The sequence below is a fragment of the Rousettus aegyptiacus genome, unplaced genomic scaffold, assembly GCF_014176215.1.
Source record: "Rousettus aegyptiacus isolate mRouAeg1 unplaced genomic scaffold, mRouAeg1.p scaffold_m13_p_17, whole genome shotgun sequence".
NCBI classification, from domain to species: domain Eukaryota; kingdom Metazoa; phylum Chordata; class Mammalia; order Chiroptera; family Pteropodidae; genus Rousettus; species Rousettus aegyptiacus.
Genome location: NW_023416292.1, coordinates 25,951,424 through 25,973,983, shown reverse-complemented (window position 1 = coordinate 25,973,983; position 22,560 = coordinate 25,951,424). Strand labels below are relative to the sequence as shown.

Sequence of the window (22,560 nt, the reverse complement as noted above, 5' to 3'; positions counted from 1 at the left end):
GGAATCTCCCCTTAAATGATGTTGACAGTCCAGGTGTGGCTCCCTGCTGGGGAGCTGTTTCCTCTGTGGGCCCAGCCCGCCTGGACTCTCATAGCTCCCCTCTGTCCTGCAGGTCCCTGGAGGAGTCTGTGGGGAAGCCACTCTACCTGATATTTAGGTAAGTGCTCAGCTGCAGGGCAACGCTGCTCTGCCATCCGGTGACGGTGACGGTGACGGTGACGGTGAGGGAGCCCGAGCCCCCCCAGCCCCCCCTGCCGGGAGCCCCCCGGCACAGCGCTGCCCCTCCCCCCGCCCGCAGGAACCTGTGCCAGATGCAGGAGGACAACAGCAGCTTCTCTCTGCTCCTGGACCTGCTCTCCGAGCTGTACCAGAAGCAGCCCAAGATCGGCTACCACCTGCTCTACTACCTGCGGGCCAGGTGGGTGTGGGCCCCACCTGTCAGGGGTCCGGGAGCGTCCTGGCCGGCGTCTCCTGCAGAGCTACCCCCACCCCCAGCTCCCGTCACAGGGCTGTCTGCGTGTGCGTTTTAATGACAGCGGCGATGCACACGGCTCAGCGGTGTTTGGAGCATTCGCACAGCCGCAGAGCCGTCGCTGCCGTCTCGTTAGACTGTTTCGGCACCCGGCCCGTCACGGCCCCGTTCCCACCCGCCGTCCGTCTGTAGATGTGCTCGTTCTCACACTTCGCACGGGTGGACTCCTGGGGCGAGCGCCTTCTCGTGGCTTTTCCGTCTCCCCGCCGTGGCGTGTGCCAGCGTCCGCCCCCCTCACGGCCGAGTGGCGCTCCGCGCCGCGGCTCGGAGCCCAGAGAGCGGGCGGGAAGCTTCTCCGGCCACCCCTGAGCCCCTGAGCCTGTTCGGACTCGCCCTTTGGCAGCTCGGTCGTTGGGCTCGGGGCTCTGCTGGGAGCGTCCGGGAAGGGCGGGCAGGCAGGCAGAAGAATGGGTCCTGGTGCCCATAGGTCACCGAGCCCTTGGGGAGCAGGGAGAGCACGAAGTAGATCGTGCAGGGCCGCAGAGGGGCTCTGGGGGGCCGTCCTCGGGGGCGTTTGCGGCCGGGCGCTGGGGCCGGGCGCCTGGCTGAGGCCCAGCCGGTCCCCCTGCAGCAAAGCCGCCGCGGGGAAGATGAACCTGTACGAGTCGTTCGCCCAGGCCACGCAGCTGGGCGACCTGCACACCTGCCTGATGATGGACATGAAGGCCTGCCAGGAGGACGACGTGCGGCTGCTGTGCCACCTCACGCCGTCCATCTACACGGAGGTCAGCGCGCCCGCGGCCCCCGCCCTGGCGGGGCGGCCCCTGCCTCCGCCGCGCCTCAGCGAAGGCTCGAAGATGCTTAACCCCACCCCCCCGCCCCGAGTCCCTGTCCCGTGCTCTGTCTGTGCTGGGAGTTGGGGCCTGAGCCTGTTCTCTTGGCTTCCCGGCTTCGGCCCCCTCCCCTGGCCCTAGGGCGGGTCCCCCAGCCGGATCTGCGCCCGCAGGCCCCAGCCCTCTTGCCGACAGGAGGCTCACCCCCGGATTCTCTCTGGTTCCCTGAGACCAGGGCCTTGCGCACACTCAGCTTCTGTGCCCCCGCCACCCTCAGTCACCTCTGGGAGCTGGGACGCAGCCGGAGGAGGTGTCCACTCTGCCTCCCCTGTGCAAGGCCCGGGGCTGGGAAGTGGGTGGGGAGGGCATGGCCGGGGACTGCAGCCGGCCAGCCGTAGCCACTCCTCCCCTGCCCCCTCCCTGGGGAACCGGCCTCTCCAGGGGAGTCCTGCCCACCCCGCACCCTCACGCCCTCCACAGTGCGCGCTGCAGCCTCCTCTCAGGTGAGGCCAGCGCCCCGAGGCTCAGCTTCCCAGCTTCGGAGCTGCTGGGTTTGCTTAGGGCTTTACGTGAGGCACCGTGTCTGGCTCACAGCCACCCCGGCACGCCCTGGACCCTGCCTCAGTTTCCCCCCTCCTCAGTTTCCAGACGAGACCCTGCGGAGCGGGGAGCTGCTCAACATGATCGTGGCCGTCATCGACTCTGCACAGGTAGGCGTCGAGCTGTCGCCCGAGAGGCCAGCCGCGGACAGGGCCCAGGCTGGGGGAGACGGCGCAGTCCCACCGGGCTGCCCGGTCTCCCCCACATGCCTCGGGCACTCCCGTCCCATGGGGAAAGCGGGATTGGCTGTTGCTCTCCACCGGCCTTCCGCTGGCTCAGGGCGGGAACAGTCATCCCGTGGCCTCTGCGCGTGCAGCGGTCCCCGGTCACTGAGAGGCTGTAGCCCTGCTGGTCCCCCCGCGGGCCCGACCCGGGACCCACTTCCACCCTCCCCTCCACTCAGGTGCCCTGTCCACGAGGGAGGAAGCTTAGCAGCCAGGTCCTTCCCTGGCTCATCTCCTTCCCACACCTGTGGTCCAGGGCTCGGCCTCCCGCAGTCCCCCCACCCCCCGCCCCGCCCCCAGCATGGGCTGGATGGGTCAGAGGTCGGGTCAGAGGTCCTGATGTCAACGGCCCGGTTGAGAGGCCACCCATTCTGCCATCAGGGCGTGAGGGGTGCTTTTGCTTAACTCTTTTGCCCCAGACAGACCTGTGGGCACCCCTCGGGCCTGCTGCTGCTTTCCTAGACCCCTCTCTCCCTCAGAGGCCCCGGCACCCGTCAGGCCCTCTGGTCGCCTTCCTCTAAACCAGCTCTTCCCCGACTTCCCCCCGTGGCCCGTGGGGCCGGGCTCCGCCTTCCTCCTACCCTCTCCCTCAGCTCCAGGAGCTGGTGTGCCACGTGATGATGGGGAACCTGGTCATGTTTCGAAAGGACTCAGTTCTCAACATTCTGAGTAAGCGGGCAGACCGTAGGGGGCTGGGCGACGGGCGCGGCCGTGCGTTCTCGGCGGTGGGCATGGGCCGCGGCTCCCTGGACCTGTTTCTTGCTCTGTGAAAGGGAGAGAGACCTCAGCCCTCCACCTGCAGAGTTGTGTGGTGGCTTCGGGCGTCAGCCGTGCAGGAAGGGGACGTATCTGTGGCTTAGGGTCACTGCCATCCGCACTCCGGTGCCGGCGGTCAGTAGGTTCGCGGTGCGTGCGCGTGCGTGAGAGCGAGTGTGTCTCCTCTCCGTCTCTCGAAGTCCAGAGCCTGGACTGGGAAACCTTTGAGCAGTACTGCGCCTGGCAGCTCTTCCTGGCCCACAACATCCCCCTGGAGACCATCATCCCCATCCTGCAGCACCTCAAGTACAAGGGTGAGCAGGCCGGGGCCCACAGGCTTCCGAATGGACCCCCCCCCCCACCCCGGCTCCCCGAAGGGCCCTGCAGGAGGGCGGGCTCCCTGCCAGCCGTCTGCTCCGGGGCCCCTCTGAGCCGGGTGCTGGGGCTGTACATGGGCGGGTGTGGGGATCTGCCCGCCCCTCCCCGTGGCAGTCGGTGGGGGTGCCAGGATCTCTCCCTGGAGCCTCAGCTTCTGAGCGGCCTCTGCCCTTCCCCGCAGAGCACCCGGAGGCCCTGTCTTGCCTCCTGCTTCAGCTTCGGAGAGAAAAGTGAGTTCCCCTCCCACCTCCTCACCCCCCACCCCCACCCCACCCCGAGTCTCCTGGGGCCCCGCCTTTGGCCCCGTCTTTCCCCCTACTGTTGACATGGGCTTCTGCCCCTCCCCCAACGTGATTACAAATGAGCAGCTCCCCTGGGACCTGGGTTCCTCTAGACTTTGCCCCCTACCCACCAGGAGCTGCCCTGGAGGTAGGGGGGGCTGGGGTAGAAGCGGACGGACATCCTTGCTTCCTGCCCCACAGGGGCTCTAATCCCTGTGGCTCCCGCTCCCCTCCCCCATGCTCCTGAGGCCATTTCCGCTGATCTCAGAGGAGGAGGGGTCAGAGCATGGGCTCACATGCCACTCTCCCCCACGCTGCCCGTGGGGAGCCCCTCCCTCCATCGTGGGTGCTTGGCAGCAGCCCCCGTGGACGGGCCGACCGCTGTGTCCTTTCCTTCTCGCCCCCCTTCCACCTCTTCTCTCTCTGCTGAGGTACCAGAGGTGGTACAGAGCGTCCTGCAGGAAGCGGGAAGCTTGGGGGGCCGTCCCACGCCGTCCCCAGGCCGGTACCAGGCGGCCCAGGGCTCTCGCGGGCAGGGGCGGTGCAATGTTCACACCACGTGCTGTCTTTTTGCCTCACTGGCCCATTTCCTGACTGTTTTGGGCAAAGTGGGGGAGATTTGGTGGCCTCTTCAACGTGCGCACACGTGCGCACACTCACGCACACACACTCACATCCTCTCCTGGCACAGAGCTAGAGACTCTCGCTTCCTGTCTCCTGGCTTCTGCAGAGGATGAAACGAGGCGTTCCTCGGCCCGGAGAGGGGGGGAGAGGGACGTGAGAGCAGGAAGCCTGCTACGCGGGCGGGCGGGGCGGGGCGGGGCAGCCGGGTTCGGGAGATAAGCACAGCCCTCCGGATTTGCCGCGTGAGCGGGGTGCCTGCCCCCTGCCGCCTCCAGGCCCAGCGAGGAGATGGTAAAGATGGTGCTGAGCCGGCCCTGCCACCCCGACGACCAGTTCACCACCAGCATCCTGCGGCACTGGTGCATGAAGCACGACGAGCTGCTGGCCGAGCACATCAAGTCCCTGCTCATCAAGAACAACAGCCTCCCGCGCAAGAGGCAGAGGTGCGACCCCCGCGCGGCTCGCGGGCGACACCTAGCGGTCCGAGGATCACCGTGGCCTTCCCTGTTCCTGTGCCCTGTGGCTGGTGCCTGTGCTGGCGCATCTCCCTGACCCCTCCCCGCCCCCCCCCCCCGCCCTCTGTCCCCCTCCCCGATGGCCTGCCCGCCTTTTCAGAAGGGATGGTGGGGGTGTCCAGCAACCCCGGGGCCCCACCCTGACCCGTTTTCGTGGCCTCCCCCAGCCTGAGGAGCTCCAGCAGCAAGCTGGCGCAGCTGACCCTGGAGCAGATCCTGGAGCACCTGGACAACCTGCGCCTCAACCTGACCAACACCAAGCAGAACTGTGCGCCGCCCTCCCTGAGGCTCCGCCCACTGGAGCTGGGTGGGGCGGGGGCAGGAGCAGACCCCCCTGGGTGCCGTCTGCGGACCTCCAGGCACCTCACTGCTCTCCCTCCTTCTCCCCCTAGTTTTTAGCCAGACCCCAATTCTGCAGGCTCTGCAGCACGTGCAGGCGAGCTGTGACGAAGCCCACAAGATGAAGTGAGGCTCCTTGTGCCTGGCCTTGGGAAGTGGTGGGGGAAGGCGGAGGGGCGGGGGCGAGCTCGGGCCGCACACTGAGGACCAGCAAGACCGTGGGGTTGAGGAGAGAGAGCTGGACACGGGGGCGGGAAGAGGACGGGGCTCGGAGGTCGGAGGCCCCGCGCCCGCAGCTCCCTCTGCGTCTGTCAGGTTCAGCGACCTCTTCTCCTTGGCGGAGGAGTATGAGGACTCGTCCAGCAAGCCGCCCAAGAGCCGGCGCAAGGCCGCTGTGCCCAGCCCCCGCAGCCGGAAGGGCACCGCGCAGCCCAACGCCGAGGAGGAGTCGGGCTCCAGCAGCGCCTCGGTGAGGCCCCCGCCAGGCGCGGGGAGCAGGAAGTGGGGGTGCGCGTGCGGCTGGGGCGGCAGCGGTCCAGACTGGTGACCCCATCCATCTCTTCCAGGAGGAAGAGGACACAAAGCCGAAGCCCACCAAGCGGAAACGGAAAGGGTCCTCTGCCGTGGGCTCAGACAGTGACTGAGGCCCGTGCCCCCGCCCGCCCCTGGCTGGGCTGCCCCGCCCCCCATGGTGAACAGACGTTACAGGGGCTGGGGAGACAGGTGGGGGACACGCTCCCCACCCCGCACTCAGCGGGCGGGAAGGCTGAGCGCCCCGCCCCCTCCCGGGGGCCACCAGCCCCTGCAGTGCTGCTCCTACTGGACCTGGGTCCCCGCTGCAGCCGGCGGCTCTGCAGACCCGACTTGGGGAGCCCTCAGGCCCCACCCCTGCCCCAGCCTCCCAAAGACCTGTTTCACCCAAGGGGAGAAACGGCAAAGGGGCAGCTGGCCAGAGACCAGTGAGAGGAAGGACCGAGTGTGGGGACCCGTATGACCGCCCCCTCCGGGCCTCGAATGGCTCTGAACAGGCATTTTATAGTCGCCCTCCACACACCAACCAGTATGAAATGGCGTTCAAGGTCCGGCTGCCTGTTCTCTGGGGGAGGGGGCGCCGGTGACCTGAGACAGGCCACTCCCACCGACGTGCCCTGGAGCCTTGTGTTGGCCCGAGGGTGGCACCTCAAGCCGGGCCAGCACCCAGGGTGTCTGGAGACTGGGCCCGCAGAACTGTTGAACGGTCCCGTTTCCTTGATTGTCTTTTTTTTTTTTTTTTTTGGCAGAGATAATCGTGTTTTAAAAGTTGTTTTTAAATGACAATAAAACAAGCCAGAACTTCTTTCGTGCCAGCGTTGCTGCCCCCACACACCCCGTGCGCACACAGCAGGGCCTCAGTTGAATTGGCCCCCCGTGGCTTCACAGCTCGCCCCCTTTCCCTCCCGGCCTGTCCTCCTTGCCTGAAGCACGATGGTTTTGGCTCTGCCCCTCCTGGTGGCCAGTGGCCACGCCGGCCGGGCACTGACTTGTCCAGGCAGAAACTGATTCCAGCACCACCTCCCAGTAGGCTGAGGTCTGTCCACCTCAGGGAACTGGAGGCTTCCTGAAGCTAGAACCCATCATGCCCCGTTTCACAGGGCCGAGGAGGACTGAGTGCCCCCCAGGGCTGAGGACCTCTCCCAGCCCTGATCCAGCGAGGAGGCACCTCTCTCTTCCCCGGTCTGTGCCAGCGGAAGGAACTTCCTGGCTACGCCTGTGTCCCCACGCCGGCAGGAGGCTGGGTGGCCCACTGAGCAGGGGATGAGGCTGGGACTGAGCGGTCAGCTCCTCCCATCCAGCCTGCAGGTTGGTCACGCCCGGGGTCTCCCTCCTTCAAAGCTGCTACTCCTGCCTTTGAAAGTTTAAACCCCGCGGGCGGCCTCTTTCCGTCCTCTCCTTCCCCAGTTTCCTCTGCCCCAATTAGAACCGAGACGGAGCACTCGCTGGCTGGCCCCATTACTGCTCCCTTGCCCGAAGGGCGGGGCCTCCGCCGTGGCCCCTCCAGAAGTCTGGCGGGCTGGGCCGCCACCTTTCCCCTACTTAGCTCCGGGCTCCCAGCCACCGGAGCGGGCGCACGCGTCTGGCAGCCGTGCCGCGACTTGCAGCACCGAAGGGCAAGGGGCCGGGTCGCTGAGTCTCCTGGGAGAGAGCGGTGGCATCCTCCCGTCAGCGCAAGTGGGACAGAAAAGGGAGAGACGGACTTCGATCCGAACGCCCCGGCCGGCGCACCTGGACGCCCAAGTCCAGCCAGATGCCCGCACCGCCGTGAGGTGACGGAACCCAAACCGCGAGCGGACCCAGCAGGCTGGATGGGGTCGCGCGACGGCGTGAGCGCCGCCCAGGCCCCGAGGGGGTGCAGGCGCGCCAGGGCGGGGCGCGGGGTGGGGAGGCCGGGAGTGCGGGCCGCCCCCAGCCCCGCGGGCTCCTCTGGGGGGGAAGGGGCGTGTGCCAGCGCAGGCGCGCTCCCGGGAAGGAGCGGTCTCCGCCAGACGAGCGGCCGCAGTTCTTCGGAAGCGAGTATCAGGGCTGGTCGCGAGCAGCCGGGGCCAGACGGCGCCGACTCGGGGAACAGGGCGCCATGGCCGCCCTCCTGCTGCTGCCCCTGCTACTGCTGCTGCCGCCGCTGCTGCACCTCTGGCCCCGGTGGCGCTGGCTCGCGGCCGACTTGGCCTTCGCGGTGCGCGCCCACCGCTGCAAACGCGCGCTCCAGGCGCGCGCCCAGGCCGCGGCCGCGGCCGACCCGCGGGGCCCCGAGGGGGGCTGCAGCCTGGCCTGGCGCCTCGCGCAGCTGGCCCGCCAGCGGCCGGCGCACACCTTCCTGGTCCACGGCGCGCTGCGCTTCAGTTACGCCGAGGCCGAGCGCCTGAGCAACCAGGCGGCGCGCGCCTTCCTGCGCGCGCAGGGCTGGGACGGGGGCCCCGGCGGCGGCGGCGGCGCGGGTGGCGCCCGGGAGGGCGAGCGGGTGGCTGGAAGCAGCGCGGCGAGGGCCGCGTGGGAAGGGGATGGCGCGGTCCCTCTGGCACCTGGGGCCACCGTGGCGCTGCTCCTCCCCGCTCGCCCAGAGTTCCTGTGGCTCTGGTTCGGGATGGCCAAGGCCGGCCTGCGCACGGCCTTTGTGCCCACCGCCCTGCGCCGGGGTCCCCTGCTGCACTGCCTCCGCAGCTGCGGCGCGCGCGCGCTGGTGCTGGCGCCAGGTGAGGCTGGAGCTGCCGGGCGGGGCGGGGCCCGCCGGGAAGGGGCGCGCCTGGGCTTAGAGGGGCGGGCACAGAACTCTCCGTGGGGCTCGCGGGGAGTGGGGGGACGCGGTTGGGTCTTTGGTGCCCCGAGTGTTCCCTGGGCGCCAGGTCCCAGGCCTGTGATGGGACGTCCACACTTTCGCCCTCGCTCAAGAGCAGTGCGGGTTTGGGGGTGCAAATGAGCTGGCGGGGCAGAAGGCTGGGCGGCGGTGGGCACAGCCGCGGAGCTGCGCTGTCCTACCGTCTGCAGAGTTCGCGGAGTCCCTGGGGCCTGACCTGCCAGCCCTGAGAGCCATGGGCCTCCACCTGTGGGCTGCAGGCCCCGCCGCGCATCCGGCCGGCATCAGCGACCTGCTGGCTGAGGCCTCCGCGGAAGGAGATGGGCCCGTGCCGGGGTACCTGTCTGCCCCCGAGAGCATGACGGACACGTGTCTGTACATCTTCACCTCTGGCACCACCGGTGAGGGTGGTCGCTGCGCTGACCTCCCGGAGACTCAGGCGGAGGGAGGCAGGACCTCCTCTGGGCCCAGGCCACCCCTCCGGGATCCCCAGAGGGGCTCCGTCAGCCACATGCGCCCTTGCCGGCCCTCCCAGGCCTCCTGTGTCTCCTCCTGCCTGGACTTTCCCCGGCTCCGGGCCAGCCTAGCCGCTGCCGCTGCCTCTCGTGGGACACCCAGCAGGGGCACAGAGGGGTCAGGGCTGGCGCTGAGCCCCTTCCCTGGTCTCGCCCGCCCCCAGGCCTCCCCAAGGCGGCCCGCATCAGTCACCTGAAGGTCCTGCAGTGCCAGGGGTTCTGCCAGCTGTGCGGCGCCGGGCAGGACGACGTGCTCCACCTGGCCCTCCCGCTCCACCACATGTCGGGCTCCCAGCTGGGCATCGTGGGCTGCCTGGGCATTGGTCAGTCTCCCCCGCCCGGCCCGCCCTCCGTCCTCAGGTGCCTCTGACCGTGCGCATTTCGTAAGCACCTGCTGTGGTGCTCACCTGGGGAGCTCCTGAGTCCTGCAGGTAGAGCACGCGGGGCCCAGAGGAGGCGGCCCCCGGCTCCAGGGCAATGGAGCAGCGGCGCCCCCACAGACCTGCAGGCTTCGCCCCAACTCCCACCCCAGGGGCAGGGGAGGGGAGAGCTGGGGGTGTGGGGCAAGAGCAGGCAGATGGAGAAGAGGATTGGACTTGGCGGGGCCGGGGGGCGGGAGGGAATGGACTGGCTGGGGGTGGGAGAGGACAAGGCACCGACTGGCCCGACGCACAGGCGGAAGGAACAGGGCGAACTGGCCTGCCCCAAACTGCGGGAGCCCGTCGCGGGGCAGCCGCCCTGCCGGAGGCCTCGGGGGCCCTGCAGCCCCCGCCTCACCTCCTCCTTCCCCTCCCTCCGCACTCCCCGCAGGGGCCACAGTGGTGCTGAAGTCCAGGTTCTCAGCTGGCCAGTTCTGGGAGGACTGCCGGCTGCACGGGGTGACGGTGTTCCAGTACATCGGGGAGCTGTGCCGCTACCTCATCAACCAGCCCCCAGTGCGTGGGCACCGACACGGTCCCCTGGGGTCAGGGCGGGGTCAGCAGCCCGGGGTGGTGGGGCATCCGAGGGGCGTCGCGGTGGGCGGTGGCATCGAGGTGTCCAGCTCCTGCCCCTCTGCACACTCAGACCCGGGCTGAACGCGGGCACACGGTCCGCCTGGTGGTGGGCAGCGGGCTGCGCCCCGACACCTGGGAGCGGTTCGTGCGGCGCTTTGGGCCGCTGCAGGTGCTGGAGATGTGCGGACTGACGGAGGGCAGCGTGGCCACTTTCAACTACACGGGACAGCTGGGCGCCGTGGGCCGCGCCTCCTGGCTTTACAAGGTGAAGGGGGGGGCAGCAGGAGACCCCGCGGGCAGGAGGGGCGTGAGCCACCGTGGTGACCGTGCCCGGGTCTCCCTTCCCCCAGCATGTCTTCCCCTTCTCTTTGATTCGCTGCGATGTCGCCACAGGGGAGCCGTTTCGGGACCCCCGAGGGCGCTGTGTGACCACAGCTCCAGGTGCCTACCCGGGTGGGGTCGGGAAGCTGACCGGGGAGGATGGCACTGGAGGGTGGGGCCCCCAGGCCAGGCCACTCCTGACCCGGTGACTCTGCCAGGTGAGCCAGGGCTGCTGGTGGCCCCTGTGAGCCAGGAGGCCCCGTTCCTGGGCTACGCGGGGGGCCCGGAGCTGGCCTGCGGAAAGCTGCTCACCGATGTCTTCCGGCCCGGGGACGTCTTCTTCAACACCGGCGACCTGCTGGTGTGTGACGCCCAGGGCTTCCTTCGCTTCCATGACCGCACTGGGGACACGTTCCGGTATCGGCCCCCCAAGTTTCCGATTCCTGCCTGGACATCTGCGCTCTGTGACTCGCGGCGCCTAAACCTCAGCTCCCAAACCTCTGGCCCCGACCCAGCTCACCTGCCCTCCTGTCTCGGCCTGAACATTGCTTCCGCGTGACCTCCTGGTGCCCTGACCTCACCCCTGACCCCTTTCCCTCCCCGCCCCGCTCACGGGGCCCTGATTCCGCTTCGCATCTCTGCGCTCTGGCGGGTGGAAGGGGGAGAACGTGGCCGCTACCCAGGTGGCACAGGCCCTGGAGGCCCTGGGCTTCCTCCAGGAGGTGAACGTCTACGGAGCGACCGTGCCAGGTGCCCGGCCCCCCTCCCTGCGTTGGGAACGTGAGGCCCCAGGGTGGCGGGCCAGCGCGGCTCAGCCTTGTCCCAACACCCCCCAGGGCACGAGGGCCGGGCCGGGATGGCAGCCCTGGTTCTGCGTCCCCCCCACCCTCTGCACCTTGAGCAGCTCTACGCCCACGTTGCTGAGCACCTGCCGCCTTACGCCTGGCCTCGGTTCCTGAGGCTGCAGGTAACCAGCCGCTCCCGCGGGGCCCCCGCACCACACCTGCACAGCAGCCGGTGGCTCCCAGACACCACAGGGGGACCCCTGCCTGAGACACTCCGAAGAGCAAGAAGAGCCCCTTCCCGCACACCTGCTCCTCACCCTTCTCGCTCAGCCCGACTCCTCCTCGTCCCCGTCGCCCTCCCCTAAACCCTGCCGTGCACTTAACGAAATTCGGGCAGCTCACCTGAGCCACCTGGGCAGAACACCTTCCTTTAGCTCTCCGCTCGCCCCTCCCCAGGAGTCTCTGGCCACCACAGAGACCTTCAAGCAGCACAAGGTTCGGATGGCGAAGGAGGGCTTTGACCCGCAGGCGCTGGCCGACCCCCTGTACGTCCTGGACCAGGCTGGGGGCGCCTACCTGCCCCTCACTCCCGCCCGCTACGGAGCCCTCCTGGCCGGGGACCTGCGCATCTGAGGCCGCTCCACGCCGAGGCTTGAGGGACTGGCTGCCAGGGGTCTTTTCTATACCAGATTCGTAACCCTTATTTTGTAATAAATGCGGCTGGAGCCGGTCTGGTCTGTCTTTCTGACCTCAGCGTCCGTCTTCCCTGTCCATCAGTGGGACCCCTTGTCCCTCGGACGTCTGTCCTGGTCACTGTGCCTGGGCCTCCCACCCCTCGTTCATGCGGGCCTGAGCTCAGCGTCTGGACCTTGGAGGTTTTTCTCTCAGGGGTCTCCAGGTGATCCTTGTCCTTGGACAACCCCGGTGACTGACCTCTGTCTGTGCTCCTGCGAGTCAGCTCCTGAGTGCAGCCCCGAGGGCGGCGGTGGCTCAAGTGGCAGAGGTGGACAGAGGCACAGAAGTGTGGCTCCCCGTGGCGCGCTCAGCCGTCTCCATAGACCCAGGGGTGTGGGGCCTGGGGAAGAGACTCAACCAGGCCAAGCAACGGCTTGATGGCTTGATTCGGAGTATTCTGAAGCTCCCTGCACAGCTGTCTCTCTTAAGCCAGTCTGGGTGGGGGAGGGCGGGGCCGGTGCCGCCCCTGCTCAGCTGTTTCCAGTTGTGCCTGATCGAGGATCCATCCGAGGCCTGTGTTCCCAGTAGTGGCCTGGGTTGGGGCCCCTCGGGTTCGGGGGAGAGTGCCTGACACCTCTCCTTGGAGCACACTCGGAGCACCTGAGAAACGGGGTCTAAAGGAAACGGGTCTCTCCTTGGCCCCTGAATGAAGCGTCAAAAAGTTGATCACCTTAAAGCTGAAAGTGGTGGGAGTCCTTCTGTGACTGCGGCCCCCTGCGTTTTAAGCTGTGGGTCCCTGACATTTTCTGCGACTTGCCCTTAGGTTGTCATTTCCCTGACACCCCTCTCCTCAACATGAAAGGTCAGGAGATGCACCCCACTACCAAGCTAGCCCTCCTGTTCTAAACGCACACCTCACCTGCCCTCCACCAACACACCCCGTTCAGTCACCGACACTCCAGTAGAGGCACACTGCATGTGACCAAACAGTGTGGAATTTCGCTCGTTCTGCTCACCTCCCTAATCTGCCCCCCAGAAGAGTGAGTTAGGGTCTGCCTGGGGGTGGCGTGGGGCGGCCTGGCGGGGGCACCCCCTGCCGCTGTCCCAGTACAGCGTTAACTCGGCACAGGCTGCCCAGGACCCAGAACTGCGCGGCCATCCCGCCCCTCCCCCCTCCCCATCAATCACAGCAAGTTCTTTCTGCCAGGATTCTCGGGTTCTCGGCTGGCTTGGTCTAAGTGCGCGCCGTCCAGTACTGTGGTCGGTAGGCGCACGCACCCTTCAAGGACCGGAAGTGAAGCAAATCGGCGTGAGATGTGCGGTGAGCGAGAACTACGCGCCAGGTGTGTCAGACTCGATACCCAAAGGAGAATTAAAATGTGCCTTTAATCAGTTTCATATTGCTTACGTGTTGAGATACTATTTTGGAGGTATTGAGTTAAATAAAATACATTAAAATGAATTTCACTTGCTTATTTTTACTTTATAACCCAGGCTCCTAGAAAATTAAGAATCGCATATGAGCCGCGTTATATTTGCTGTCCCCACACCTCTCTTCGCAGACCCACAAGTGCCAGGTGTAACTCGTCCGTTGTACCTTTATGATGCTGGCCCCTGAGCATCTGCACGTGAGCAGGGACAGCTGGCAGCAAGGCTGCGTCCCGGGGGCGGAGCCTGGTGCCTGGGGCTGGCACTCGGTCCTCAGGACAGCCTCAGCTCTGAACCAGCTCTGTCATTCCCATTGCCCACTATTAAAACTAAATTAAGTTCCTGCTTAAAAATAAAATCGAAGTAAAATTACATGGAATTAACAAGATAGTTTGCAAAGATGGAAGTCTGGGCCTCAGGTGGTCAGTTTCCTTTCTCAGGAGGCTGGTGGCCCATCGTGGGACGCTGGAGTGGGAGGGTGGTGGGACCAAGGAACTCCCCAGCCGCGGGAATGTCCTGGGCTTCGTGTGTCTGGCAGTCCCCAGGGTACCTAGTCCACGTGTCTGCAACAAATGGAGGAGCCAGATAAGGGACACTGGGTCAGAAAAACTGCCTGTTTTAGTTTGTTTACAGCCAGCGAGCTAAGAATGGTTTTACATTTCACAAGGACAAATATTTCATGGCACGTAAAAATTACATGGGCTTCGGATTTCAGCGTCCACAGTAGTTTTATTGGGTCGGGCCGCGCTCGTTCCTTTATAAGCTGTCTTCTGTGACACAAAAGCAGAGAGCAGCAGTGACAGGCCGTAACGCCTCCAAAACACGAACTATTCACGGGGGGCCCTCGGCAGAAACGCCCCGCTGCCCCGCGCTGCACGGCGCGGCGCCCGCCGCTGCGGGCAGTTTTCCCGCGCACGGGGGAGCGGGGAGCCGGCCTCGGCCACCGCCGGGCGACCATTCCCGCTGCGGCTCGACGAAGTGCCCGAGCTTTGCTGCTGCTGGTGACCACCCGGTGGGGAAAGGCCCCGAGCCACCGGCCGCACCGATCGTTTCCGAGCGCCCAGCGGTCCCCGAGCACCAAGGCCGCCACGTCGCGGGGCGCGGGAGGCGGGGCCGCAGGGGGCGGCCCCACGCCGAGGGGCGTGGCCACGCTGCGTGAGCTGGGCCACGCTGCGGGGGTGGTGGGCGGGGCCACAACCCGGGGCGTGGCCACAACTCAAGGGGCGGGGCACGCTCAAGGGGCGGGGTCACCCTGAGGGGGCGGGGCGGGCCCCGAGCCCGCTGACCCAGGAAGGCGCCCGCGTACTTGGGCGCGGCCGTGGCTCTCCCGGCTCCCGCTAAAACGAAAAGAAAGACGGAGGGGCGGGGCCAGAGTACCTGGAGTTCTCCCTTTGGGCCTCTAGGGGGCAACTGCGGGGAGCGACGTTTTTGGAGATGATTCAGATACCATCAAATTCACCCTTTCAAAATTTAGAGCTCAGAGTTTTCAGTGTATTCCTAAATTTGTGTGAACACAGCCCCTAACTAATTATTAGGAGTCACTGCTTCCAGAGCAAGAGAAAAAAATGTGAACGTATAAAATAAAGTGAGCTAAGTAAATTTTGTATTCCACTAAAGCCGACAATCTGACAGCCACGAGAGTGCCTGGTGCCCAGCACCTTGGAGGGAGGGTGGATTCCAGGCCCGAGAGACCTAATAATGCTCAGGACAGCCGTGAAGTATCTGGCGCCAGACAGCAAAGATATCAAAGAACAGGTCGACAGCGAAAGGGCACAGAGCTCCCACTGCCTGAAACAGGGCAATCCGAAAGCCAGAAAGATTCATGAACGCACTTGAAACACTGGATACAAAACATGTAGCGATTCAGAGTGATACTAAAGGGGGCATGAGAATAAGGGGAGAGAAAGGGACACGGGACATGGCGCCAGCACCTGACTCAGAAAGCTAGCAGTTAAAGGAAAAGGACCAACAAGCGTTTGTCCCCATGTGAATTGTATCTCAAGGTCACCAAATCGTCCTATTCTGTGAGGGAAAGTTCTTTACCAAAGGCTTCCATGTAACAAATGAGAAAGGAATGCTAGAACTGGAAAGTCACCATTTTGCAATCCCTAATAAAATAATTGTCAGGCAATTATCAATGAATAAAATGATTAGATGGAAGGTTGACCGGGGAGTCTGCCGCCATGCCATCTGAACACGCCGGATCCCATTTGATCTCAGAGGATAAGCAGGGTCAGGCCTGGTTAGTACTTGGATGGGAGACCACCTCGGAGGTGGGGGCGGGGGCCCTGGGACAGCGCTACGGGGACAAAGCCAAGCCCGCCCTGCGGAAGGTCTTGCCTGGGTCTGTCCGGCTTCCACGGGGAGCCGAGGAGGTGGAGCGGGATGGAGCTGTCCACTTCCCTTGCCTGATGCGGGGGTTGCCCCAGCCCCCCAGCTTCCTGGGAACACAGTGGCACGGCCCTGGGAACCGCCCAGCCCCGGTGAGCACCAGCCGAGAGTGTGGCGGGGGGAGCATCCCCAGGGGTCACACTGCTGCCTGGCGGCGCCCCCCACATCACCGGGGTGAGCCAGGCTGACGTGGGCACCTACCGTGGCGTGGCACGCAGTGTGGCCAGCACCTGGCACAGCCAGGAGGCCCAGCAGTCAGCGAGGCCAGGGGAATCAGCAGGCACGGGGCAGGGAGCAGGGTGTGGGGCCATCGCCGCTGGGAGTGGCTGTGGCCACGTGGCAGTTCGCGGCGTGGATGCTGCGCACGGACAGACCTCTGGAGCAGGCGCTGCAGGCCGCGGTAGGCAGGCCTGTCCCTCACCGGCCGGAGCCCACATCCTGGTAGATGGGGAGGGGCTCTGGACCCCAGGGCAGGGGTCTCTAACCCAGCCTCGGCGTGGGCCAAGGGGTCAGGAGTGAGGTCTACCAAGCTAGGTGTTGACGGGTGAGTGGAGAAAGGCGGCGAGACGGTCAGCACGGTGGACAGGGCGGCATTTGCGTCATTTCCTTGTCCTACAGCACAGGGTGAGAAGGGCACCGGGTGCGGGCAGCTAGCTGACCGCGGCCGGACCGCAGAATGGGCGGAGTCCAGGGCCGCAGGACGGATCAGGCCAGGCCCACCGTGAGACGCAGCTGGGGCTTGATCCAGAGGGCGGTGGGAGCCCCGCGGGCGTTAGAGCGGGGGCCAGAGTCAGCCGCGCCTCGGCCGGGAGGGGTGCCCGGGTGCAGCTCTGTGTGCGTGTGCGCGTGGGGGTGCGACTTGCATGTTTCCTCCTCGGGGTGAGGATAAAAGTAGCTCTGTACCTGAGACCCCCGGTGCAGGCCGCGTGGCGTGGGGGAGGTCTGCGCCCCAAGGAGTTCGCGACGAGCGGGCGGTGAGCCGGGGGCGTGCCCGAACCGGCCACGAGGGGGCGCCGCGGGGGCGTGAGCAGCGAGTCTCCGGACAGAGCCAGGCGCCTCCGCACCTTCAAACATTTCGGACAAAACTCCACCGAAGGACGTTTGCTTTTTGAGTTGAAGACTGGAAGGGGAAGGGAGGGAGCTGTCGTGTCTCTGATTTTGGAACCCACTTAGACACCGAGAGCCAAGAGTGGGGATCAGGGGCTCCCCTACTTCCTGTTCCCATCAACCACCTGGGGCTGGAGGGCCCTGCGGGACACCGCGCCCTTGGGATGCTCGGTGCTCCTGGCCACGTGCCAGCCGTGGGCAGGCGCGGTTCCCCACGTGGCCGGGGGGCTTCAGACAGGGCGGGACAGGCAGGCTCCGCTGGGAGCAGAGAGTCGGCCAGTAACCGGGGGTCGGCGGGTGGCGCCGGGGTCGGTGTAGGCTCTTCCCCAGGGACAGCAGCTGGGGCCCAAGGCCCCCAAACATTCCCTCCTAAAGCACCGCCCTGGGGCGGGCCTCTCCCCGGGGAGCCCCCAGGGAGGCAGAATCGCCCAGACTCCCAAGGTGCTCCTGCTGGCGGGAGGGGGTGCTGCCGCTGGCCAGTGCTTCAAGGCCCCGGTCTGCATCCCATTTCTACCCGTCTGGCTGACATCGGACAAGTTACTGGACCTCTGACAGTGAGGTGCTCTCGTCGGTGAACTTGGAGGGAACTAACCATGTGAGACAGTGTGAGCTGCCTTAGGACAAGGCCCAGAGCCGAGGGCTGGGCCAGAGCGGGGACAGTGTGGCCATCAGTCCAGGCTCTACCCTGTGAACAGTCTGACTGGGCAGAACACAGCCTCTTTGGTCAAGGCCAGGACATTCCAGGACGCCCACAGCTGAACTCGAACTTGTCAGAGGCAAACTGAGGAGGGCCTGGCCGGAAGTGGGCCCTCAATATGTGGTTGAGTAATGGACGGATGAATGGAAGAAAAAAAAATGCTATTCTAGGCCTCGAGACATATTTAAAGATATGTGAGCCTTTATACGAGTCCTTGAGAAACTTTCGTTTTAGAAGCACAAAATTTTGTCGGAGAAGTTCTTAAAAGACATTTATGAAAGGGTTAAAGAAATGTTGCAAAGTCTCACAAAATACAAAGTGGCAAAGATGATGGTGATGGGGCGAAGGAAAACAGGCCTGTGTCTGAGCCTCCGCTGTCGGCCACCGTGCGGCCACCGTGCGGCCACCGTGCGGCCACTGAGCGGGGGCGCCTGGCCGCGGCACCCCCTGCCCCCGGGGTGACCTATGGAATAATTGAATAAAGTGGGAGGGGGCAGAAAACGAAGATGCTGTTTAGACCCAAATAGTGTATTTCAAAAGACGTTTACATCCTGAGTAGTTGAGACACGATGAATTCTTAGGGGGCCTGCCTTGCTTTCTGAGGGAAGGACTTCCTCCGGCTTTGGGGGTGATTCAGAGAAGGGGGACTAGGCCCTGTCCCTACTCACGCAGGGAGAGGCTCCCCATGGGGTGGGGCGGCTGGGGTTCTGACACGGCTGCAGGGCACCGGGGGGACGCCAGGGGGCGCTTGCACTCTGCTCTCCCTCTGCCCGCGTCTCGCAGGCGCCCGCGGAGCGCGCATCCTAGCCCTGAAGTGACCTGCCCTGGGACCTTGGGCAAGTCCTTTTCTTTATCTGTAGACAAGTAATAAAACAGCTCAGCAGGGCTCTGAGGTCTGGCGACCCGAGGACCAAGAGGGGCTCTGGGAGCAGAAGCATGGACTGGGGTGTGTGGGAGCTCCGTTTCCAGCCCCTTCGGCTGGCGGCATCCACCTCGCGGGGGGATCCCCGCGGCTGCTACGGGAGCCCGAGATCCGGTGGGGCCTCGGAACCTGACGCTCACGCTGCACCCAACAGTGGCGCTGTAGTGCATCGCCACCAGACACCCGCGGCCACATCTCCTGGCAGTGCCCGTGCGCGCCGCCCCGCGCCGCCTCCCAGAGACCCCGGACCCTGCCCTTTGCCAGCCCGGCCCCCTCGCCTGCCCGCGGGCGGCCGTGCCATCGGCGTGGAGGGCATCCAAGTCCTGGGCACCGGGAACCTCATCTCCGCAGTGCCGGTCCAGCACTCGGGCATCTGCGTCTGCGCTGCCAACCGGCCAGCACCCGGGGCAGGTGTGCGGCGCAGGGTGACCCGCTTGTGCAGGGTGAGCCCCAAGGGCCGGCCGCGAAGGGTCCTGGGCACCTCACCCACCATGGGATCCTGGGGCAGGGCCGGGAAGGGTCCCGCCCCCTTCTGTGCCCAGCTCCCCCCACTTTCTCTCGTGACCACAGTCCAAGCCTCTTGGCAGCAGCGCCGTCTTCTCCTGCGCGGCCCAGGGCGTCCCTGAGCCCTGGCTGGTCCGGCTGAAGAACGGGAAGCCATTCGGTCCCGGGGATGACATTTGGCTGGCCCACAACAACAGCCAAAGTAGGTGCCCTCGCTCTCTCAAATCCGCACAAACCGCAGTGCGAGCCCCACCTGCTCCACCCCGGGGGACGCCCACACGCAGGGGGTGTCCCTCTGCTCCTGGGCAGGTCTGTGGGGCTCTGCGATGGCAGCCGCCCGGCTGGGCAGGGCTTGGTGGGAAGGAGCCCCCAGCAGCCGGGGCGTGGTTCTTCAGGACGAGGCCATCTACCAATGCGTAGCAGAGGGCACCGCAGGTTCCAGGCAGGCCAGTGCCCGCCTGGCGGCGACAGGGGACCCAGAGCCACCGCCAGCCCCGGGGTGGCGGGCACTGGCTCCCTCCACTTCTGCCACTCGAGGGTCCCGGGAACTGTGTCCCTCCGACGGGGGCATCATCTGCTACGCGCTGCACCTCCGGCCTGTGGGAGGTGGGTGTGGGTGTCAGGCACCCACCCTGCACTGACCGGTGTGTCCCTCTCTCTCCTTGTGACCGCAGGCCTGTGTGGACTCTTGCCGGGGCTGCGTGTGGTCCCCTGGGGCCCCTCGGCCCCTCCTCACCCGCGGCCTGTCTCATCCTAGCTCCAGCTTCTGCAGCCCCTTCCCTGCTGTCTGGCCGGGCCCCAGGAGGGGCGTGAGTGGCCGACATGCCCCGCTCCTCCACCAGCTGGCCTGGAGCTCCAGGAGGCCACGGGCAAAGGTGACTTTGAGCATGTCTTCGACCTGGAGCCTGCCACAGCCTACTGCACCTGCAGGCCTGCTCGGGGGAGGGTGCCAGGCAGGACTCTGCCTCCATCCACGCCTCCGCCACAGCAGCTGTGAGTGGCAGCTCCCTCCAGCAGAGAGCCCCGGCCTCAGGCAGCCGGCTCCCCCCCGTTTCCTCCGCAGCCCCTGCTGCCCAGGGCCTCTCCACGGGGTGCTGAGCGCCACCTCTGAGCAGGCCTCCCGGGAGCTGCCGCCCCCGCCGGGCCCATCCAGGGCTTCATGCTCTCTTACCGCAAGTGGCCGGCGGCCCGCTTCGAGGAGCCCCTGCTCCCGCTGGCCGTGTGGGCTCCTCCACGCAGGAAGGAGTGAGGCCCCGAAGCTTCTCGTGCTTCCCGGGGCCCCCCTCTCCATGTGGCCCCGCCCCAGGCACTGCACTCCTGGACCCGGAAAGGCCCGTTCCCGGCTCAGTCTCCCGCCCCCCACAGAGCCCGCTGCGCTCTGCGAGGCGGCGGCAGGGGTCGGGGCAGCAGCTTGCTCCGTCTCTCTCTGCGTGTGGCGTCCTGGTCGCCCCTGGTGAGTGGGGTCCAGGGGGAGGGACGCTGGCCTTGGTCTCTCCCCTGAGACCCGCGGCGGTCAGTCCTTGGGGAGGCGGGCTGGGCTCTGCCTCCGCCCGGGCCGTCTGAGAGATGGGGGTGTCTGCGTCCATCTCCCCAACATGCCAATGACCTTGAACTAGACCGTGGCCGGGAGCGTTCCCCAGTCCCACCGGGCCTGCCTCACCTCCCCATCCAGTAGATCCTCTCGGTCCAGATACACCCTGACCCAAAGACGCACAGCCTCACGGGTCCCCTCCAGGGCGGGGCGGTGGGGCGGCTCACAACCGGAACCCCTCCTCCGGTTCCAGACGGTCCCCTGCCTAAGCTAAGGTCCTTGTGCTCTGAGCGGGCAGGTGGGCACAGGGGGTGCCAAGTCCTTGTCCCTGTCCCCACATGGCAGAGCCCTGCACGTGTGAGCTCACGTGAGCTGCCTCTCTGAGCACCCGAATGCCCGTCGCCCCTTCTGGCTCCGCAGCATGGGCCCCTCCCCCGGGGCGCCCCCCCCCCTCTGGTTCCTGTTTTTCAGGCGGTGTCAGTCCGAGTTGGGGTTTTGACGGCCTCAAACCCCTCGCAGAAGGAGGACGGAGGCGCCGCACCCATCCGTGGCCCTCGGTCCCAGGAGTCCCAGGCGCACCTCCTTCTGCTCCTCCCTGTGCCAGCCCGCGGCGCCCAGGCCCCACTGTCCCTCCTTGCCCAGCTCTACTGTCCCCTCAGCCGAAGCCCCAGGCTCTCCACCAGCCTCGCCCTCCAGGGCTGTCTGGTATTGTGCCAAAGTGGGGGGTGGGTCCTGGAGGAAGGAACACCCAGGGCTTAGGAGACCCTAAGCATCGCCCCTCCTGGGCCCTGGTGGGGTGAGGCTAGTACCGAAGGAAGAGTCCCCCGCCCCCACCAAGGTCCAGCCCGCACCCCGTAACCGCTCCGTGCGAGCGCCAGCAGCAGCTTTAACTGAGGCATGCGGCAGGAGACCAAGTCCTTGGGGAAGTGACATCGTCTCCTCTGTGTGGGCCAGGTCTAAGTGCTTTGTCAGAAATTAAAAAAACCAAAATGGAAACATAAATAGGATCTGGTTGAAGTCCTGGGTTGAGAGGAAAAGCGGGGAAGGGGTGGGGGGGTCAGAGGGTGGAGCTGGAGTTCCCAGGGGTGCGTCCTGCAGCTCGCTAAGAAAGGAGCAGGGTGAGCTGCTGTCATCCGGTCCCCACCTGGAGAAACCAGTGTGCTACAAAGGGCTCCGTTACTGGACATGGAGCGGTGTGACAGGAAGGGTGTGACAGCCAGGGGACACCTCCTGGGACAAGGGTGGAGACCGGCCGCTCAGGGAAATGCTGCCACCTCCCTGAAACCTTCGGACCTTAAGTCGTCAGGTCATGAGAGTGCAGCCAGAGGCTTCTGGAGCACTGCCTCCACGCAGAGGTGCAGAACTAGGTAAGGGCTTTAAGTAATGAAAAGGACACAAACCAAAAGCACCCCACGACTGCAGAGGACGAGCCACAGCTCATTCTCAACCACCCCGAAACCCGCCCCCCCCACCACCCCTGCCCCCGACTGAAGGACAAGCCACAGGAAAGTTTAGAAACCATTCCTTTCTTTATTAAACATAGCTTGCAAGTGATAAATATTACAAAGTTTTTTTTCTTTTAATCCTTTCTCCAAAAATTAGCTTATTATTTGACTCTGTCGCCGCTGAAACGCTCAGCAGCATCTGAAACCGATGGGAGCGCATTTGCCTTTTTGAAAACCAGTTTCTATTGGTCTTAGTTTTTTCATTTTAATTCCCAAACACAATGCAGAAAATTAGAATGAGTTAAAAAAAAACTTAAAGAGTTGTGCAAAAGGGTCTTGTTCCCCGCCCACCCACCCGCTCGGAGGCCACGCCCACCCACCTCCCTGCTCCCCGCCCCTCCCCGGCTTCCCCTCCTCCGCCACCGGGGCCTGCCCGCCCGCCCAGGGCAGGCACCCTCTCCAGGCTTTGCCCGCCAAGAACCCAGGGTGGGAGCACTCGGCCCGGGTGGTGGGGAATCGGGTCCCCGAAGGGGACAGACTGCGTGGGAGACGGCTGCGTTAGGGGTTCGCGTGCACACGAGGGAAGGAGACAGGATGCGGGCTCTCTGAGCTCTCCCGCTGTGGCACGGGATGAGGGGAGGGTGCACATCCCCTGGCTCACGAAGGGTGTGGGTCGCTTGACCACCCGTCTGGGGCACTCGCTGCTCGGCAGCCCTTAAGGGTCCCGTGGCTGCTTGCGAGGTGGGACCTGCCCTCAGGGGGCTAGAAGGACAAAGGTGTCTCATGTCCTAGACATTCTGCTGCCTTTCCCACACCAACGGGCAGGGCAGGGGCTGGCGGCCCGAGCGCACTGTCTCGCACAGCCTCGGCACCAGTCACTCCGGTCTCCCCCCT

The 22,560-nt window shown here is 65.5% G+C and overlaps 3 protein-coding genes and 1 long non-coding RNA gene across 5 annotated transcripts in view; 3 read left to right on the top strand and 1 right to left on the bottom strand.

Moving 5' to 3' along the window:
- INTS3 (integrator complex subunit 3) overlaps positions 1-6,334 on the top strand; it is a 30,281-nt gene extending 23,947 nt beyond the window's left edge. For both annotated transcript variants that reach the window (XM_036234908.1, XM_036234907.1), the window contains exons 19-30: positions 113-157; positions 299-418; positions 1,104-1,257; positions 1,947-2,015; positions 2,723-2,798; positions 3,086-3,199; positions 3,445-3,493; positions 4,444-4,611; positions 4,851-4,951; positions 5,076-5,148; positions 5,338-5,491; positions 5,589-6,334. In XM_036234908.1, the coding sequence (XP_036090801.1) occupies positions 113-157; positions 299-418; positions 1,104-1,257; positions 1,947-2,015; positions 2,723-2,798; positions 3,086-3,199; positions 3,445-3,493; positions 4,444-4,611; positions 4,851-4,951; positions 5,076-5,148; positions 5,338-5,491; positions 5,589-5,666 (1,201 nt within the window). In that variant the 3' untranslated portion in view covers positions 5,667-6,334. The remainder of the gene's footprint in view (positions 1-112; positions 158-298; positions 419-1,103; positions 1,258-1,946; positions 2,016-2,722; positions 2,799-3,085; positions 3,200-3,444; positions 3,494-4,443; positions 4,612-4,850; positions 4,952-5,075; positions 5,149-5,337; positions 5,492-5,588) is intronic.
- Positions 6,335-7,618: 1,284 nt separating this feature from the next.
- On the top strand, positions 7,619-11,688 carry SLC27A3 (solute carrier family 27 member 3). Its single transcript, XM_016141866.2, has 10 exons — positions 7,619-8,249; positions 8,542-8,751; positions 9,030-9,188; positions 9,676-9,800; positions 9,931-10,125; positions 10,211-10,301; positions 10,400-10,597; positions 10,833-10,931; positions 11,018-11,148; positions 11,423-11,688. The coding sequence occupies exons 1-10, from the start codon at positions 7,634-7,636 to the stop codon at positions 11,597-11,599; spliced, it is 2,001 nt and encodes a 666-aa protein (XP_015997352.2). The 5' UTR covers positions 7,619-7,633; the 3' UTR covers positions 11,600-11,688.
- Positions 11,689-12,206: 518 nt separating this feature from the next.
- Positions 12,207-13,103, top strand: LOC118612884. Its single transcript, XR_004955218.1, has 2 exons — positions 12,207-12,681; positions 12,849-13,103. It is a non-coding gene; the product is annotated as an uncharacterized LOC118612884 (long non-coding RNA).
- A 5,468-nt stretch (positions 13,104-18,571) lies between these two features.
- LOC118612929 lies at positions 18,572-21,120 on the bottom strand. Its single transcript, XM_036235178.1, has 4 exons — positions 21,073-21,120; positions 20,758-20,953; positions 19,862-20,033; positions 18,572-19,287 (listed from the first exon to the last, which is right to left on the bottom strand). Exons 1-4 carry the CDS (start codon positions 21,118-21,120, stop codon positions 18,669-18,671), a joined length of 1,035 nt encoding a protein of 344 aa, XP_036091071.1. The 3' UTR covers positions 18,572-18,668.
- Between the last annotated feature and the right edge of the window lie 1,440 nt (positions 21,121-22,560).

What these genes read in the sequence shown, in the direction of transcription:
- SLC27A3 (XM_016141866.2), top strand. Translation starts at nt 7,634, where the DNA reads ATGGCCGCCCTCCTGCTGCTGCCCCTGCTACTGCTGCTGCCGCCGCTG. An exon ending in GCGCCTCCTGGCTTTACAAG is followed by an intron (nt 10,126 to 10,210) that starts GTGAAGGGGGGG and finishes CCCTTCCCCCAG; the next exon opens with CATGTCTTCCCCTTCTCTTT. An exon ending in CTACGGAGCGACCGTGCCAG is followed by an intron (nt 10,932 to 11,017) that starts GTGCCCGGCCCC and finishes AACACCCCCCAG; the next exon opens with GGCACGAGGGCCGGGCCGGG.
- LOC118612929 (XM_036235178.1), bottom strand. Translation starts at nt 21,120, where the DNA reads ATGCCTCAGTTAAAGCTGCTGCTGGCGCTCGCACGGAGCGGTTACGGG. An exon ending in GAGGGCCACGGATGGGTGCG is followed by an intron (nt 20,034 to 20,757) that starts GCGCCTCCGTCC and finishes CGGGAGACTGAG; the next exon opens with CCGGGAACGGGCCTTTCCGG. An exon ending in CGGGCCGCCGGCCACTTGCG is followed by an intron (nt 19,288 to 19,861) that starts GTAAGAGAGCAT and finishes CACCTCCCACAG; the next exon opens with GCCGGAGGTGCAGCGCGTAG.